The sequence below is a fragment of the Trichoderma atroviride genome, chromosome 7 (assembly GCF_020647795.1).
Source record: "Trichoderma atroviride chromosome 7, complete sequence".
Lineage (NCBI taxonomy): Eukaryota > Fungi > Ascomycota > Sordariomycetes > Hypocreales > Hypocreaceae > Trichoderma > Trichoderma atroviride.
Window position 1 is genome coordinate 3,388,689 of NC_089406.1, and position 17,993 is coordinate 3,406,681.

The 17,993-nt window shown below is 51.0% G+C and overlaps 7 protein-coding genes across 7 annotated transcripts; 3 read left to right on the forward strand and 4 right to left on the reverse strand.

The window, feature by feature from the left end:
* Positions 1-264: 264 nt before the first annotated feature.
* Positions 265-963, reverse strand: TrAtP1_013116 (putative secondary metabolism biosynthetic enzyme; the record flags this gene model as incomplete). Its single annotated transcript, XM_014088286.2, has 1 exon — positions 265-963. One exon carries the CDS (start codon positions 961-963, stop codon positions 265-267), a length of 699 nt encoding a protein of 232 aa, XP_013943761.2.
* Positions 964-1,054: 91 nt separating this feature from the next.
* On the reverse strand, positions 1,055-1,441 carry TrAtP1_013117 (uncharacterized protein; the record flags this gene model as incomplete). Its single annotated transcript, XM_014088748.1, has 1 exon — positions 1,055-1,441. One exon carries the CDS (start codon positions 1,439-1,441, stop codon positions 1,055-1,057), a length of 387 nt encoding a protein of 128 aa, XP_013944223.1.
* A 2,782-nt stretch (positions 1,442-4,223) lies between these two features.
* Positions 4,224-5,459, forward strand: TrAtP1_013118 (uncharacterized protein; the record flags this gene model as incomplete). Its single annotated transcript, XM_014088749.2, has 4 exons — positions 4,224-4,296; positions 4,379-4,394; positions 4,619-4,842; positions 4,927-5,459. 4 exons carry the CDS (start codon positions 4,224-4,226, stop codon positions 5,457-5,459), a joined length of 846 nt encoding a protein of 281 aa, XP_013944224.1.
* A 976-nt stretch (positions 5,460-6,435) lies between these two features.
* Positions 6,436-8,665, forward strand: TrAtP1_013119 (uncharacterized protein). Its single transcript, XM_014088750.2, has 2 exons — positions 6,436-6,790; positions 6,866-8,665. Exons 1-2 carry the CDS (start codon positions 6,693-6,695, stop codon positions 8,553-8,555), a joined length of 1,788 nt encoding a protein of 595 aa, XP_013944225.2. The 5' UTR covers positions 6,436-6,692; the 3' UTR covers positions 8,556-8,665.
* Positions 8,666-9,344: 679 nt separating this feature from the next.
* Positions 9,345-11,466, reverse strand: TrAtP1_013120 (uncharacterized protein; the record flags this gene model as incomplete). The annotated part of the gene is made up of 4 exons (XM_014088751.2): positions 9,345-10,014; positions 10,090-10,220; positions 10,305-10,636; positions 10,815-11,466. 4 exons carry the CDS (start codon positions 11,464-11,466, stop codon positions 9,345-9,347), a joined length of 1,785 nt encoding a protein of 594 aa, XP_013944226.2.
* A 2,799-nt stretch (positions 11,467-14,265) lies between these two features.
* On the forward strand, positions 14,266-16,789 carry TrAtP1_013121 (uncharacterized protein). The gene is made up of 2 exons (XM_014088885.2): positions 14,266-15,261; positions 15,320-16,789. The coding sequence occupies exons 1-2, from the start codon at positions 14,914-14,916 to the stop codon at positions 16,337-16,339; spliced, it is 1,368 nt and encodes a 455-aa protein (XP_013944360.1). The 5' UTR covers positions 14,266-14,913; the 3' UTR covers positions 16,340-16,789.
* A 119-nt stretch (positions 16,790-16,908) lies between these two features.
* TrAtP1_013122 (uncharacterized protein) lies at positions 16,909-17,682 on the reverse strand (the record flags this gene model as incomplete). Its single annotated transcript, XM_014088752.1, has 1 exon — positions 16,909-17,682. One exon carries the CDS (start codon positions 17,680-17,682, stop codon positions 16,909-16,911), a length of 774 nt encoding a protein of 257 aa, XP_013944227.1.
* Between the last annotated feature and the right edge of the window lie 311 nt (positions 17,683-17,993).

Here is a 17,993-nt window from a genome sequence, read left to right on the forward strand (position 1 = left end):
TCAAGCAGTCAATAGATTCTGAAAAAGATGCTTTCGTTTTTTCGGCGTCTTTGTAATAGCCAGAGGACAACACATGGCCTTGGATTACAAGTTCGCCAACACATCCAATGGGAGTAAGTCGACAGCGGTCATCTGCATCAACGATCCAAACGGAGCTATTGAAGCCTTGTCCTAAAATCTTTCCGGAGACATCACTTGATCGTACCTCATGTGCCAGTGCTATGACACAAGTCTCTGTTGGACCGTAAACATTAAAAAGCCGCACTAGTATAGCTGATGCAGTATATCAAGAGTGAGGCGGGCACTCAATCCATCAAAAATCGCGTGGTGGATGATCCACACAAAATAGGACTTCCCATCTGCATTACGGACCAATGCGTATCGACACAGGCGTGACCCATATGTCATTGTAATGTTCTTGGCCTTGGATGCAAAGGAATCCATTGTCTCGTCAGCTGTGTCCTCCCATGTGGCAGTACCCTCGATCACTGCCTGGATCGTCTGGCCATTCACCGGTAGAAGTCTGGTGCGCAGGTTATCGCAGCGTTCTACCGTCTTTTCCCATGCCGATTTAAATCGCGGAATATCAACATGGCTTGGCAGCTCATATATCTGCCTCGTCATGTACGATCCGGGCTGCTTCTCTGCCAGAGCCATGATACCAGCCTGGAGCGCCGTGCAGGGGAATGCATCCCGAATAATATCGTCATTAGCCAATTCACATTTGGCATTGATTTCCTCCAGAATTATATCAACTTCTGCCTGTGGCAACAGGCTCAAAGGTTCAACGTCGTATGCCGCGTGGTTGATCTCATCCAAGGCAGCCACGGTAGCCATCTTCATAAGGACAGGATTGCGAACTATGGTAGCAGCTGTAAGGCCAATTCCATACTTCTCAGCTAATGCAACAAGCTCAATGGTAATAATCGAGTCTCCTCCAAGGCTCAGAAAGCTGTCTTTCATGCTGATATCTTGAGGCTCAATATTTAGAACTCGGCTCCAGAGTTCTCGGAGAACAAGCTCTGTCTCTTGTGTAGGAATCCCAGCTTCGGAATTATGGTGAGTGTCGGCATGCGCGAGCTTCAGCGGCTATGCGAGCTCTCTTCTCTTTTGGCGAGAGGTCAGACTCCGTCGAATTCCACGTGTTCAAGAGGCGATAGAGAGCTTTTTCATCGACTTGGCCCGTAGAGGTGATGGGAAGCTCGTTGAGAACAGTCCATCTTTTGGGAATAGGGAAGCTTCCACTCGAGTTATAATCCTTCATCTTTCGAAGCGCTTTACGCGCTCTCTTGATTACGGCAGAGACATCCGCCTGCTCGAGGCCGTCCGCTGGCTTAGCCAGAGAAATAGCCACGACCCATTGGGGCTCGTCGTGTAGCGAGGCCAGATTCAAAATCTTTGCCTGCTTGAGAGCTTCATCTTTCAGAAGTTCTCTCTCCATCTTGTGTCGTATCTCAAGACTTTGGGTGGTCATGCTTTCGTATTGCGTGTATATGGACGTCGTTTTCGGTACGCTTTGCTTAGGCGAAGGAAATATACATCGAGAATCTTTGAATAGGTAGTTTATAACTGTAGCTGCAGTTATAGTCACGGCTGCGAAGAAGTGAGGGGAATAAAAGTGATTCTACGAAGGATTTTGAGACATGAGCTATGTCACAGCAACACACTTCATCTTGCAACTTCGTTAGTATTGCTGGATCATAAATCATATTTTCAGAAGGGATGGCATTCTCCTTCTAAATGGGGTAAGCCACATAAATAAGAGCAATCAAAGTCTTCCAAAGGAGACACGATGGTGGATATTTTGATCGCCTACCAGAGCAAGGCTGCTAGATGTCTCACGTTGTGTTGGCCTGGTGTGTAGAGGTATAATTCGACGTATGCCTTCCAACCCGGTATAATAACCTTTGGCGCAACTTTGTGGAGCATATCGGGATACAATAGCCGAGCGGTTCCCAAATGACGGGAATATACCCAGATTACATGCAGTATCATATCAATGCGTGTATCGAAGCCGCCGCAATATCATGGTCATTTCGAGACTCAAGCCCGATGTGACGAGTCTGCAGGTGTGGAATGCATGATGGTCATCGTTTGCATCCCTTTTCTCGCTTGACAGGTTTTGCATTAGGCGAACCAGGGCGTTGAGCTGCCACATCAAAAGAGCGTGGCTTGCCGCTGTCTAAATTGGATATGCAAGGGAGGATTTTGTGTGAGAAAAGAAGAGGATCTCTGTGTGAGAAAAGAAGAGGATCTCCGGCTGGCGACATATATCCTTTACATCAACGGTTCTCGTAAGAGACGGAAAATTTGTGTGGGCTGAGGAGTTAATCAGAGCACATGGAGCAATATAAGTGTGGGTTGAATCTTTGCGAGTCCATTCGATTGTATGCCGTTACCGGTGGAGGTACTTCTCGCATCAAGGTCGTGCACTCTCGCTCGTAGACTAGGCAGTCCGGAAAGGAGATTTCCTCAGGATTAAAAACATCGTATCAAGGTCGTCTCAGAACGACATCTACCACTAGTATGACACGTTCCTAGACATCTGTCTCGACGTTGACGACGGTTAAGCTGCAGAAGGCCCATATGACCTTTGCGTCAGCCAGCCACTCTGGTGTGTTGGAGGCCAAGGCTCTGCCATATGATGAGTCATACGGCATAGGCCATGGATTCGGGCAGCATTCGATGGGTGGCATTATGTACTCCGTACTTGATAGCAATTGTGTTGATGTATATGTGGAAGAGAGCCGAGAGCAGCGTTGAAGAAGCTCCGTGCGAGGCAGAGCCGAAATAGCTTAGTAAGGCGATCTGGTCCACGCCCTACCCTAGAAAGAGAGGAACTTGGGGCATACAAGACAAATCTGCAATACTGAGAGGGGAAGTCGATTACAGCTATTGCACTATTATTAATTTAGTGAGGATTTTTTAATGATAGTAATGGGGCGAGAAGTCGTGGGCGCTGTTTGCAGGTGAAAATTACCTGTGGCGATGGTGCCCAATGTTGTCACTTGTTGTCTAAAACTTCATACTTGTACGATGAAACCAAGAAGATGGCTTCAGCGCTTAACATAATCTGATGCTCTTGTTAAAATCACTTCATCTCTGTATATATATTTTCTTATTAAGCAACCAAACGATCTAATCCGTTTTATAAACTTCCCTCCACCCGAGGTTTACAACATCTCGAGCTCACCAGACTTATGGCTAGCACTATCAATCGCATCACCTCCCACTTAAAACACAACCTCTCCGCAAAGCCACGTTATAGCGCCTCTGAGCGTGGCACACTAACAGCATTAGCCTGCGGGAGACTTGCAAGCAACTTGGGAGCTCGTGCAGCTAGACTCGTTGGCGGCGTCCCGTCTTTCGTCATCGCTCATCATAGTCGGCAGATCGTTATCGATCGGATGCGTATGGCCAGCGCATCTTGGAATGCTGGGCGACTAGTGGCAGCGTTTTCTCTCTGCATCGTGGCATCAATAGATAACACGTCAACGAAGGGGCAAGAAAGATGGAAAGAAGAAGAAGAAAATGCATTTTATTTCATGTCCTAGCCATAAAGCAAGCGTGAAATTGCAGGGCAATCAGACGCGCTGTCACGCCGCAAGATGACTAACAAGGCTCAATCACAAGACAGTGCAGTAGCCTGGAGGCTTCGAGCACATGGCCACGCATTGTACTCGTGGCCTTTGAAAGAGAAGACAGAAAAGAAAAAAGACGCAGCAAGATAGACAGATGGAGCGTCTACTGAAAGCTGGCCTCATCATGCCCTGAATTTAAAACAAACAAGTGACGGCATCCACTTATTTTTTTTCTCTTCTGACCCGGTTTGCAGCCAGCGCCGAAGCCAATAGAAAGCCGATAAAGCAAGGCTCCAGCTCCAGCTCCTCCAAGCCACCAGCTAGCCAGACCACCATTGCTTCTGCTTCTTCCCACCACCGTTTCTTCCCTTCTCCTTGTCATCTTCCATCTCGGCCTGCTTCCTTTGTCTCTATACTATACAACGGCATTCTCGATCGCGCACCAATCTTCTTTCACGCATCGCTACTTGGCTGATTCCGGAATTCGTCTTTTCCGAAGCTACCCCTCATCGCTTCGCCCACCAGCTCTTTGCCGAGCTCCCGCGCCCTCGAAGCTCTCATCGGCATCTTCGCCTTCTGCCCAACGTCACGACCCCTCAGCCGGCGCGTCTTTGGCTGCTCGACAGCAGTTGATACTACACAATGGCTCCTCCGCCGCCAAACTCGAATAGCACGCTCCAGGAGCGCTTTCTGGCCCTGGCCCAGACTCTACAATGTGTGTAGCTGCCCAATCTCGATCATTTTTCTCTGCACAATTTGCATGTGGACCACTCGCTAACGATGTCTTTGTCATACAGTTGCCTGGTTTGTCGGGTATGATCTCCAATAACCCTTTGATATGACAATTCTTCAGCTCCATCTTGCTCCGTCCTCCCTTGAGCTCCGCTCGCCTCATCTACACTTTTTACCGAAGCAACCCGAGAGACAAACACCACGGGCGTGGGATAGGGGCGAGATTCTCGGATGCCGGGAGCCAAGGGGCAAACGAAGTGGACAACAAACATGGAGATGCATGGCTGACGCTTCATCTACTGCAGGCACCTTACTCTTATCCTCACCACCTCTCGATATGCGCTGTCATGGCTGTTCATGAACTACTACAGTGGCATGGCTCAGTTCTCCTACCGAACGTCGTTTGCCGCTGCCGCTCTTACGTATGGGATTGTCGTCTACAAGACTCAGCGGGCCCGCGCAAAGACCGGAACCAGGGCACCCAACGGTGTTGTTGGGCTGCTTGCCGATGAGAACGTTCAATACCTAGGTGAGCTCGAATACCGATATGAACACGTCGCGTGATGTGCCTCTGTGTGGTGCTCATAATCGCATTTCTGACAATTTTCGATAGCTCTGGCCCTTGTCTGGCTCTTCATGCCCCAGTATCCCCTCGCTTTACTCCCTTACTCGGTCTACTCCATCTTCCACGTTGCCACCTACACGCGCGCCAACATCATTCCCGTCTTCCAGCCCCCGCCACCTGCTGCCGAAGGCGCTGCCCGACCCAAGGTCAGCAGCCCCTTGGCCGACAGGATCGGAAACTTTGTCAAGGAATACTACGACTTTTCTATGACCGTTGTCGCCTACCTTGAGATCAGCTTGTGGGTTCGGGTTTTTCTTTCAGCCATCCTTTTCCAGCGTAGGTCGTGGATCTTGCTTGGCCTGTATACCACATTCCTCCGAGCTCGCTATGCCCAGAGCAGCCACGTCCAGACTTCTTTTGCTCACGTCGCCGCACGAGCCGACCACTTTGTTGGCGCCCAGGGAACCCCACCCCAGCTCAAGCAAGCCTGGGATATTGTCAGGAAGATTGCCGTCCAGTTCCACGACGTGACCGAGCTGAACAAGTACATTGGTGGTGGCCCTGCCAAGAAGACGTCATAAATGCCCGGATATCGTTAAACACGCGACCGGGAACAAAGAATGGCGACTGAGCGATGCGCTTCATGTGTATCTTCCTCGAGATTTTCAGTTTGATGGAAAGTCAAGTTTGGTAGCTCGGCCGTTGTGTCTGATGAATGGCGAATTGGCGAAACTGGCAATCTACCCCTAGCAACTGCTTGTACTACTACGTCAAAGGCTTGCCAGTGGCGAGCTTGAATCTCAATGGCAAATTCCGAATTTGGTCTTGATCAACTGGAGTCGAGGACCTCAAATCTTTTTTGTTTTTTTGATGGCTAGAATAGGGTCAAGTTAGTGGATGTGCGCTTGACCAGCTGAGATCAGCAGTTGAAGAATGGTGTGAGGAAGTGCTCCTCCTTGTATCCCGCTCAATCAGATGGGTTATATAGTTTGGAGAAGAGCTTGTAGTTTGGCGCGTAATGGGGTTATACTGGTGGCCGTTGATAGTGTTGAGCAACCTTTCTCTCGACAAGATGTCTAAAGTATCTATTATCTATCATAATACAATTACGTGTTTGGATCCCTCACAGCTCAGCGAGAAGAAAGAATAAAGATGCGACAAACCGAATCAGATGACTTTGAACCTGAATATGCTCATCCAAATGCATCTCTCTGTTGGCTACTGGTATTTTTTTTTCTTTGTTCCCTCCGAAGAGTGAAGCGCGTTGTGAATAGCTTCAAAACAAGCTTGTTTGATGTCATGGATCAACTTGATGTCATCCATTTTGGTGACGCCACTAATCTGGCACTAGCCCGCTAAGGCTGGGTGAAGCACGCGGGCGGGCTGAGGGGCAGCCTCGAGCTCAATGAATGCTATCGTGGGGCACGCTGACGATGACGTCGCCTAAGCAGCCCGCTGAGGCTCCTGTAGCGACATTGGAGTCCACTGAAGTCCACTGAAGCAAGCCGCCTAAGACGCCACAGTGCACCGCTGTACTGGACGAGCTCCACTAACAAAGAACAAAGACGCCAAGGATCCTGTCCTGATCAGCGGCGAGGTCATCGATTCTGCAGCCGGATTCCGTCTGGCCTTGCATTAGCATCAGCATCAGCATCAGCGCAGAGCACTGCAATTTGCAGTAACCGCTTCTCTTCTTTCTCACACCTCGTGAATCTCTCAGCCCGCTCACAGGGACTGCAGCTTCAGACTTTCGAGAGAGCGCCGCGCTTCTGCTGAGCGCCTCAATCCGTCCCAATCTCCCAACCCAAAGGGCAATGGCTTCATTTCTGCGACAGCTCGTTGCGGGCCCGCGGACGTGGCACCCAGAGGCGGGCTTGGACCTTTGCTACGTGACGGACTTTATCATTGCAACGTGAGTAGAAGCTACCACATGATGTGATGCATGGCACCGGTGACATTCTGACATTGGCCTTGCGCGCATATCTAGATCTGGCCCTTCGCAGACATACCCTCAACTCGCCTACCGAACCCCTCTCGACCAGCTCGTTGCTTTTCTCGACTCAAAACACGGCGACAATTGGGCCATCTGGGAATTCCGTGCTGAGGGCACAGGATACCCTGACGAAGCTGTCTACAATCGGATATGGCACTATCCATGGCCCGACCATCACCCCCCGCCATTCAGATTGGTGCCGATGATCATGGCGAGCATGAGGAACTGGCTTCATGGGGGAGATGCGCCGGGCGGGACGTCTGCGGGGAAGGACAAAGGCAAGAGTGCGCAACCATTATCGTCCAACCCACCAATTGGAAACGTCGCAAAGGATTCCACCACAGAGCCAATCAAGACCGAGAGAAATAAGAACAGAGTTGTGGTGGTTCACTGCAAGGCGGGCAAAGGGCGTAGTGGTACTGCCAGCTGCAGCTATCTCATTTCAGAGGAGGGCTGGAAGGCTGAGGATGCGCTCACGCAATTCACGCAGCGTCGCATGAGGCCTCAGTTTGGAGCCGGCGTCTCAATTCCTTCGCAGCTACGATGGGTCAATTACGTTGATCGCTGGACAAAGGGTGGGAAGAAATATACCGATCGCCCAATCGAGATTGTTGAGATTCACGTATGGGGACTTCGAAACGGTGTCAAAATGGAGGTGGAATGCTTCGTCGATGAAGGCAAGAATATTGAGACGGTGCACACGTTCTCAAAGGAAGAGAGGATGGTGGTTGAAGCAGGTGCGCCTGAAGGCGGCGGCCTGACGGAGATAATGTGGGATTTGGCGGGGTACTCGAGCCCAAAGGACAAGGACAAAGAGTCAGAAAGCTCATCAAATGGAGAGTCCAAGAAGAAGGGCTCTCTTGACTCTCCATCCTCGCTGCGATCGGCTGACCCGTCAATGGAGCAGCTTCTACGACGAAAGAGTGCTAAGCTGATTGAAAAAGTATCGCCGCCGGGATCCCATTCGAAAATTGACAAATTTCGAGCCAAGATCAATTCCAATGACAAGGCTCCTTCTCCAACAATGTCTTCTCCATCAGAGGTCCGCACAGAGGCTCCCGACGAAGCAGAGCCTGGCGGCAAAGCCGTCATCATGAAGCCCATGACCCCGATCCGAATTGCCCACAGCGACGTCAACATCTCCGTTGAGCGGCGAAACAGGACGTCCAAATCCATGGGCCTGACAATGGTTACAGCCGTCGCTCATGTGTGGTTCAATGTGTTTTTCGAGGGGGATGGCCCAGAGAAGGAGGGCAAAGCAGACAGAAATGGCGTGTTTGAGATAGAATGGGAAGCCATGGACGGTATTCGAGGTTCTAGCAGGAAGGGAACGAGAGCGTTCGATCGCATGTCGGTTGTATGGCGAGTAGCAGATAGCGGCGAGGCCAAGGCAGAAGAAGAGGTTATCGAGCCCAAGGAAGGCGAGCCGGTGCCGCAAACCAAGGCTGCGGATTGGAAAGGCGCAGATATTGCAAAGCCTCCGGATGCCGAAAAGGATCTCGGATTACGGATGCAGAGTCCTCTCAGCGTAAATGTGAGCAGGGCCAGCAGCATCAGGAGTGCGGAGGGGACGGTGGATGAGCAAGGCCAAGGCCAAGGGTCGAAACGTGACGAATCAATGGAAGGTCTAAAACGCAGTGGGCCGTCAGGCGAAGATTTGGATGAAGAAAGCAAAAAGGCTTAGGAGGCATTGGGGGGTTGAAGAAGACGTGATATACGATTATTAGAGACGCATTATTTGCTATAGCTATTTTGATACCAGCGCTGAATGGACTCGTTTTTGAGGTTTCTTGACGTCGAGAATAACCCAAGTTTGATAACATGCTCGGGAGAGGCTGATATAGAGACGTGAGTTTGCTCCCTAATTAAGAAAAGAATTATCCAGCATCATAGGTACATGTAGCTCTCAACTGCTATTATCTAGCACTCTAGCTAGGTATAGCATGGGCTGCTACTGCTGCTACTGCTGCCACTACTGCTGCTACTATTTTTATATTATAGATATTATGGATTTAATAATTATACTTTATCAAGTTACAGCTAGAGGTTAGACAATAAAGCTGGGGTGCTGAATAACCTTCCATATACATATATAGATATATACCTATATATAGATATATAATAGAATTTGGTTTTGTTTTTTCTTTGTAGCAGGATATTAGATATAGTAGAGAGCGAATTGTTCTTTCTAAAAATGACTGTTGTAATCGTGCCCTTCCCTCCTTCTTTTAAGTCAAGTGGTATAACGGATATTATCGCATTAAAGCAAACAGTGTATTTCGAATCCTGACCTTGCTGTAACTAGCAATTCGGCAGGCATCGTGCGTAGACTCAACAAGAGATAAATATACTGAAGTTATAAGTTCATCGACAGTATATGTGTCGTGTCTTACTCAGCTGTTTCTTTACAGACTGAGTTGCCTGCGTCTCTAAGACGCGCCAAAGTAAAAACGTATTCGCGAGCAACAAGCGTCTATATCATCCACGCATGAGGCTTGTCAAAGCAGTCATCCCACTTCCTCTTCCCCGAAGACCAGAAACTCCTCATCGTCGCCAACGCCACTCTGGTGCACCCTCCCGTATAAGGATCCCGCACGCTGTTCAGCAAGTACATCTCCACCAGCATCTGGCTCTCTACAGACTCGGTGGGTACAGCAGCACCGGCCACAATCACCGGCCACAGGATATGGTCGAGGAGCGGCATGAAGTCGGACGAGGTGTCGAGAAGATGAAACAGCTGCTTGCGGTGGGTTTTCTCAAGCTCTGCGCATGACGTGCGAGAGGAGCACTCGGACGTGCAGGACAGCGTCATGGAGCCAAAGACGGCCACTGCGGATTTGAAAAGCAGCGAGACGAGTTGGAGGTCTTTGGCTTTCCTGGCGTCCACGGAGTCGGTCATGGTTTGGACGGGGTATGCGTCGATTCGTTCGAGTATTGCGCAGAGACTGGGTTGCGAATCGCCTTTGGCGGCTTCTTGTCGGAGGCGGTTGATGAGAAACATTTCTTTGAACAAGGGCGCAGGACAGTAAAACAGCGGGCTGCTGCCGAAATCGTATATGGTCATGACATCGTCGACGTCAAAGTTGCAGGCGTCGACCATCAGTCCATTGCTCGGGCTTGTGGTGTTGAAAACAGTGACACCACTAACGAAATGGAAGAACAATAGTCAGCTTTTCAAGTCGTTGACGTCGGAAAGGTATTCAAGACAATGTCCTTACATGACAAAGCTTTGCATCAGCAACGGGGTTGTGGAGGAGTTCATCAGCTTCTTGAGGCCGCCGCAGAGTTTGATCAGTAGGAGATAGGCATCGGCATGGACGCGCCAAGATTTTGAATTAAAGAGCAAGATCTAGTAGTCGCAAAGTAAGTAACTGCTCATTACATCTACCACATAAACCCCCCCACGAGATCGAGGAAATGAATAGGAGCTTACATCTGCACTCATCAACTGCGCCATGCTAGAGAATATGCTGAGGATATTTGGGAAGCTCTGCTGGATATCATCATTGAGAGCGCTTATAGACGTATTAATGTGAAGGTAGAATTTCCACCACAAATGAGCCGCCGGCCCGGTAGTTGCGGGTTCCAGGCTGAGGTCGTTCTTTAGCGTCACATACATGATGTGATAGCCAACTGCAATGGCAAGAAAGCAGTGGCGGTTTGCAACCGAGAGAGACTGGAGGGCCTCGCCATTTAGTTCGACGACCCAAGCGGGATTCTGTATAATCTGCCGTGCGCGCAGCCTTGGAAGCAGTTGGTTGTTGTCTGAAGAGCAGACCTGTTAGACTCGAAGAGCAACTAGATGAAAATGTTTGCCTTGGCTGTTCGACGCAAGGCTACGCATCGCATACAGATGCAAGATATGCGAAAAGCTGTAGCCTAGAGCCTGGACAAGGTGGAGATGTGAGAGTGGAGATTGGTAACATGGAGAAATCAAACTTACACATCTTTATGGCGTCGATATAGTCCCAATCCTGCGGTCTTAGGTCGGGAGGAATAGCCGTTACATGGATCTGCATAGCGCCATCCGCAGGGCTATTGCCAGATCGATTCCTGCAGGCAACAAGCTGGTGTCTCGGATCTCCTGAGCGCTGAGAAGAGCCTCCATCTTCGTCTTTGTCGCCGCCTCTACTCGGGGCCGCCTTGTTAACGACTGTTGTTGTTGTTGTTGTTGAATCCGGAGGCGAGTCGCCGCTACTACAGCCAGAGGATGATGCCCCGGACGGAGTGCCAGCATCGCTGCCTCGATCGCTCTTGTTAGCCGCCGTCTTCCTGATCCGAGACCGCGGCGGCGTGCTCGCCTTGGGCTTTGGCGATGCCGTCCCCGCGGTCGAGCTGCTCGGGATGCTGCGCCGTCTCGAGTCTCGCGCCGCAGCCGTAGCTGTAGCCGTCGCACTCGGCCGGGCCGCCGGCTTGCCCTTCTTCGGGATCCGCGAGACCATGCCGGTGCGCAGCCACGTCAGCGGCCGGTTGTTGGTGAAGCCGGGGCAGACCATGCCGGCGGAGCTGCAGTTGCCGCATATCGGCGTCTTGCCATCGCAGGGCGAGTCGCGGCGCAGACACTCCCAGCACTGCGGCCCTTTGGAGATTGTCATCTTGGCCGGCGGCAGTTCATGCTGCGGGGGATGTAAGCGAGCGAGAAAGCGTTCCCCGGACTGGCGGGTTCGAGCACGGCCGGCTTTCGTCCCTGGTTTCGGTATCAACCGGCGGCGGGCGCTGGTCCCAGCTCTGTGGTCATGGGGAGGTTTAAGAGGATGGTCGAGGGGCGTGGCGTTTGCTTGACTCGTGAGTGCTAAGTTTGGAGTCCTTGCCTCGATCTGGGGGGGGTCCTTGTATCGATTATATGTCAAGGTATGTCGTAGTCATCAGCTATTATTATGGAGCACTGGCGGGATAGAGCAGTATCACCCAACACCTTCTACAAGGGGGGGGGCAGAGGCGCTTCTACTGAAAGTGTTGAGTGAGTGAAACGAGAGCCCCAAGCGCTGACGCCCTGACGGTAATTCTTGTATACAGCAGCTCTACGGCAGGAAAGCAGAATGAAACATTCACAAGGCTAAATGGAAATACGAAACGGAAAAAGGCAGCAGCGTTTGAACACACCCGATAGGTAGGCAGTGATGGAAGAAGCAGGTTGCCGGAATTACATGTAGATAGAATCTGGGCCAAGAGATGTGATTGTATGATGATATCAGTTTGACTAGCCCTGAAGTTGAATCCATCAAGCATTCAAGTCACGCCGCATACTCGTGTCCATTGTTTTGTGTGCACTCAGCGAACAAAAGGGCCCCCAGGTAGCACCGAGAGCAAAAGCCCCGGATATGGGACCGAGCATGGGCTGAGAACCCCGATGAGGTCCAGACGCAACACATCTCAAAGCCTGCATTATCGGCTGTATGGCCAATGGCAAGCATGATGGCAGTCTGCTTTCGCTCAAGCGCACAGGCTGTGTGCATGGCCAGCAGCTGCACAGCTTACACACGATGCGGGTGTATGAGATGCTGAGCCACCGGCTGCGCTCCAGGCAGCGGTTTCTCATGCCCTTGGTGCGACTTGATGTACCTGGCTGGGATGTAACAACGTGTGCATCTTCATATATGCAGAGTACAAGCATGAGCAGTATATCCCCCAGCGAACCACCATGAGTCCGGATTTTCATGTCAGCGCTCCGACAACCTGCAGCAAGCAGTCAGACCACGCTCCAACCACAGCCCCTCTTTCCCCGTCACAATATATGAGAGCCCCTCCTCAGTACCGCTTCCAAACCGCCTTCAGAGACACCCGCATTGATTTCAGCGCTAATACAACAGCCGGGAGGCCACGGCAGCGCTAGGGCGGATCGACGTCCCGCGAGATGTCGCGTTTGGGCGGGCTTGGGGGCCTGTTTGGACCTTCAAGCGGCTTCTAATCGACCCTTGTATCATCGGACGACGGCTATGCAAGATGGCCAAGTGTCCGGGGTGTAATGACGTTGATGGTGATCTAGATGGGGATTGGTGTTGATGATTGCTCATTTGAGAGCCTTGGAGTTTTGATAAATGATGTATAAGATGATGTTGTCAAGATTCTCAACTAGCTGCATTCTTTTCTCTTTTTGCTCTTGCCATCTTTTGAAGAGGACAAGGTAATCGGTGATGACCTTGCATTATGACCTTGCAGCTGGCCAGATCTAACATGAATGAATGCAATCTAAATGGCGCAGCTTAGTGTAGAAAATCAAGGAAAAGCTGCAGTCTCATTGGATTAAGAGGGACTGCTCAAAATATAGCTAGTCTTGAATCCTTCACAGCTCATGCGATAGCCGTGAGCAGATGTGTTGACACATAACTAAACCAGATACTATGGCGCTACCACCATTTGTCTATTCACATTCGAGTAATGGGCCTACTAATCTGAAGAAACAAGCCAAAGCCCATAAATCCACGTGCTCTGAAGTCATTCCTGAGAAAATACTGAATTACCAACAAAACAAGCAACGCCTCATCGTCATATTCGACGACTCAAACCTCCGTGGACTTGACATGTGGCGATTCTGCAACCCCATGTGCCACCAACGCCAAAAGCTGACAAAAACACGGCACGGAATTAAGCCCGTCGTCCGTCTACCCTAGATCGTCTTGGCAGGTCTCGTTGGCTTTGGACTTTTCTCGGAATCAAAGCCCTCAGCTGTTGGCATTACTCGCTTTTACATAATCGCCTTTTTCCATCGGGCTCTGCTGTCAACTCTCTCTCAGCTAGGTGAGATATGACAGCCTTGATAGGGCCATTTTACGCTTACTAGGACGGAACATGTCCCCGGCTGACGTGCCTTGAAAGCCCCCGTGGAGTTGAAAGCTGTCATTGGAGAGACTAACGCTATAATGAGTTAAACCGATTATTTGGGAAAACTAGCTCAGGCATTGTTGGGGCGGGTTGGACGAGGTCAGATGGCGTCCATCGAGAGCTTAAATTGCTTGGGCTCATGGCCATCTGACGGCGGATTTTAGGCCGACCGAAAAAACCTTGGGTCGCTGGCATAGTGCCCTGAAGAGCATTTTGATTGTTCCTGCAGACCTAAACCAGTTTGCTGGGCTCTGATCGACCCGGTGAGAGAGAGGTCGGGTTAGCCGGAAATTTGCCTTGTTCCGAGGCATCCGCCGGCCGGGTTATATATAGCACGGCTCGTCGATGGAGGGCCAAGAGCGAGTAAGCCCAAGTCATTGTCGTCACAGGTGGCTGTCGCGGATAGGCTTGCGGGAGAAGAGTATAGTGTCTTGGAATATCAAGAGTCCTGTGTTGTATGTAGTAATCGGAGATCGGCATCAGGATTGGTGCACGCTCAGTAATTCCATGGCCGCGTGATGATATAAGAGACATCAGACCTCCCCTGCGCCGGCGGCTTTGTAACATGCAAGAACAAGTTGTAAGCAACAACGCATCTTTCAATCATCATCGCCGACCCAGCGTCTGTTCCCAGGCCCGGACACGCTTTGTTCCTTGTTTCTGCCAGGTCATTTCGCACATCGGCTGCCAACCAACCGCCCCCCTTTTTCGGTCCTCATTACACATTCAAAGGTGCCCAGCTGCTTAGATTCTGCCAGATTCTCTCCAGGGCGGCGGCGTCATATCGGCCTCCGAAGCTGCCGTCACCGTCACGGTTTAGATCTGCCCCCCACACACACCCATTTATTAATCGCGAACCGACCAGTCAAAGGAACTTCTGAGCTGTTTCTGCTCGCTGCTTGAACAACTTGGTTAAAACGCGACTTCAGCTGCTAATAAGCGTGCCTTTTTTTTGTCTTCGATTTCTTCGGTATACTCCGTCAGCCCCCCTTTTAACCGCCGCTGTTGGGTGCGGGCTTTCATCTTGTTCGCTGAACCAAAGACCCTCCCTGGATACGCTTATTTTTTTTATATATTTTTTTCCCCTTTCGACTGCCGCGCCGAAATCGCCTTTTATTTTCCTCTATATACTCGTATATCGCACCTCAAAAGTTACACAACATATCGAATCTCTCTTTAGTTTTGTACGCACCTAGTTTTTACGACCGCGAAAGAGCATCATGACGGCCGACTTCGAAGGCTCCGCGCCGGCTGGCCGGGTTTTGTCCTCAAACTCAGCCACCAACCCGGGAATCTTTCCCAACGGCCACTTGGGCCACCTCAACGCAACCCAGGAGGAGGCTCTAGAGCGCTTCAAGGTGGTGCTGGCCGAGAAGGGCCTGTGGAAAGCTGGCCCTCCAGCTTCGCACGACGACCAGACGCTGCTGCGGTATCTGCGAGCCAGACGGTGGATCGTGGACGATGCGTTGGTTCAGTTCAAGGATACCGAAGAGTGGCGGGCGGCGAACAACATTGATACCCTGTACCAGACCATTGAGCTCGAGGCGTACGAGCAGAGCCGTCGCCTGGTGAGTTTGCCCTATTCTCTGCCGCCGAAAGGGCTGGAAGCTGACTTATAAATCCCAGTATCCGCAATGGACCGGCCGCCGTGATCGTCGCGGCATTCCGCTCTACGTCTTCGAAATCCGCACCCTCGACTCCAAGGCAATCGCCAACTACGAGAAGCAGGGCGCAAACAGCACATTTTCACAGGCCAAGACCGACGGCAAGACCCCTCCAGGTCTGCTGCGGCTCTTCGCCCTCTACGAAAACCTCACCCGCTTCAATCAGCCATTCTGCACGCAGCTGCTGGACCGCGAGCACGCCGATGTGCCCGTCACCATGAGCACTAATATCGTGGATATCTCTGGCGTTGGACTGAAGCAGTTTTGGAACCTCAAGGGCCACATGCAGGCCGCATCACAGCTGGCCACGGCACACTATCCCGAGACGCTGGACAGAATCTTCATCATCGGCGCGCCCATCTTCTTCAGCACAGTCTGGGGCTGGGTCAAGCGCTGGTTCGATCCCATCACCGTGTCCAAGATCTTTGTGCTTGCTCCCCACGAGGTCAAACCCACGCTGGAAGCCTTCATTGACCCAAAGAACATCCCCAAAAAGTACGGCGGTGAGCTCGACTACACATTTGGCCAGCTGGGCATTCCCGATCCTGCGTGGGAGGGTGTCATTCGCTGGGAGAAGGGCTACAGCTCGTTCCCCAGCGGACCGCTGCTCTGGGAGGACGTCCCGGGCGAGGACCGACTGGCGTGTGTTCGACTGGGTGCCGAGAAGGGCAAGACGCAGCGAGAAATCATCTGCACGCTCCCCAAGGCGTTCAAGCTGGCTGAGAAGACGGCCGAAGAGGCGACTCAAACAGAAAGCGTCGCAAACACAGCGACAGAGACCACAACTGCGACGACCGACGACGTGTCTGAGGGAACTCAGACAACAGAAGCTACTCTCGATGGAACGACTGACGAAACAACACAGACGGATGGTGCCGCCGAAGCGATGGAGAAGCTGAACATTAACAGCGAAAAGACCAACGGCACGACGACGGCAGAAGTGACTACCATGCCCACTGCTACTGCTACCGCCGCAGCATAAAACACCTCATGATACATACAAAGGGCAAATGCATTGAATATGAGCACCCATGCATTCATTCATCTTGTGTTTTTGAATAGCGCTATTACATATTGCATACATGTATACAGAATGCCTCTTCATATGCATCCCCCGCATCTTTTCGACATTGTATATTGCGGAAAGATAAAAGGGAGACACACTATTTGTGTGGTTTGACATTGTTGGAATTTATAACTTTTTTTTATTCATCCCCGTCTTGGAGAGGAGAAGAGGAGGAAACTCGGACGGACACTTTTGGATCAGACGAGGATGGGGATGTGAGGAGTATTGATGTTAATTGGTTGGGAATACATATGGAATATACCAAATATCTACGGACAATGGGTGATTTATTTATTTTCTTATACAGGTGTGGATACTTTCGATAGGGCTTGGTTTGGGGAATGCATCCATTATGCTTGAATGATGACTATTTGATTGCTCGATTGCTCTGCTCTATATTCTAACGGCCTCTCAATTCTCCGTAGTCTGCCTACACATGGCTCTGATATACATGTGTATCTTCCTTTTCTTGTGCTTTATTCGCTCTATTGCGCTCTACTCCTCCTGCTTCTCCACAGCTCGACTCCCTGCCCAATCTCTTCCCACGTAACTCCATCTATAACCAGTTTCATCGTCAAGCCCAACTGCTCCGTCTCCCGATTTCTCGACTCGTCATCGAAAAACAGTATATCCTCGAATCGAATCCCCGTCCGCTTTTGCAAGGTCTCGAAATGCTTAATCTTGCTCCCGGGGTATATCTCCAACCCTCCGTCAAACACATCAATCGCAACCTTCTTCTTTGATAATGCCGATGACTTTCTACCGCTGCTGCTGCCTTCTTCATCCTGGAAGGATGCTGTCGGTGGAATGTGCAGCCCCTTGAGTAGCTCGCGAGCCAGATTCGGGGCACTCGTCCGCGACGCCACGCCTAGTTTTATCTTATTCGGGCCATTGAGATATGGCAATACAGCTAATATCTCGGGCACCTCGTCGTAGAATGTGAAATCCTCGCCCGTGCGGTCTGTGGCGCCGGTATGCGTGGCGTTGATCTTCAGCGGCGGCGTGACATGCGTGTCTACCCAGAACGGCCAGAGCGTGTAGTCCAGATCAAAGACGATGAGTCGCGGAAACGGCAGTGAGGGATCGCATAGCGAGGCAGGCAGGTTGGCGCGCGGAAAGGGAGAGGGAGTTGCAGACATGGGCGTTGATGAGAGCCCTGATGGCGTGGAGCTGAAGGTTGGAGTTACGGGCGTGCCAGCGGCGGAGGAGGCGAGAGAGAGAGTCGAGGACGAGGTTGGAAATGATAGTTTGCGAGGCATGGCGGTGGTTATGGAGGGTTTCAAAGACGCTGGTGTATATATAGAAGAAGAAAAAGGAACAGGAAAACAGGTTTAAAAAGTTGGAGGGGCTGCCAAGACTCCGAGTTGCGATATTGCGATCGCGGACTTGGACGCTAGGCCGCTTATTAGTGGGGGTTGACGATCGGTGGCGACGAAGTTATAAATTACATGTAAGGAATGGCAAATTTGCAGATTAGAAGTATTTCAAAAAACGAGGTACTAACAAAGGTAGAGACAGGAATAAAGAGATTTAGTAATGTATGTAAGTTATTTAGCACCTTAGTTCCATT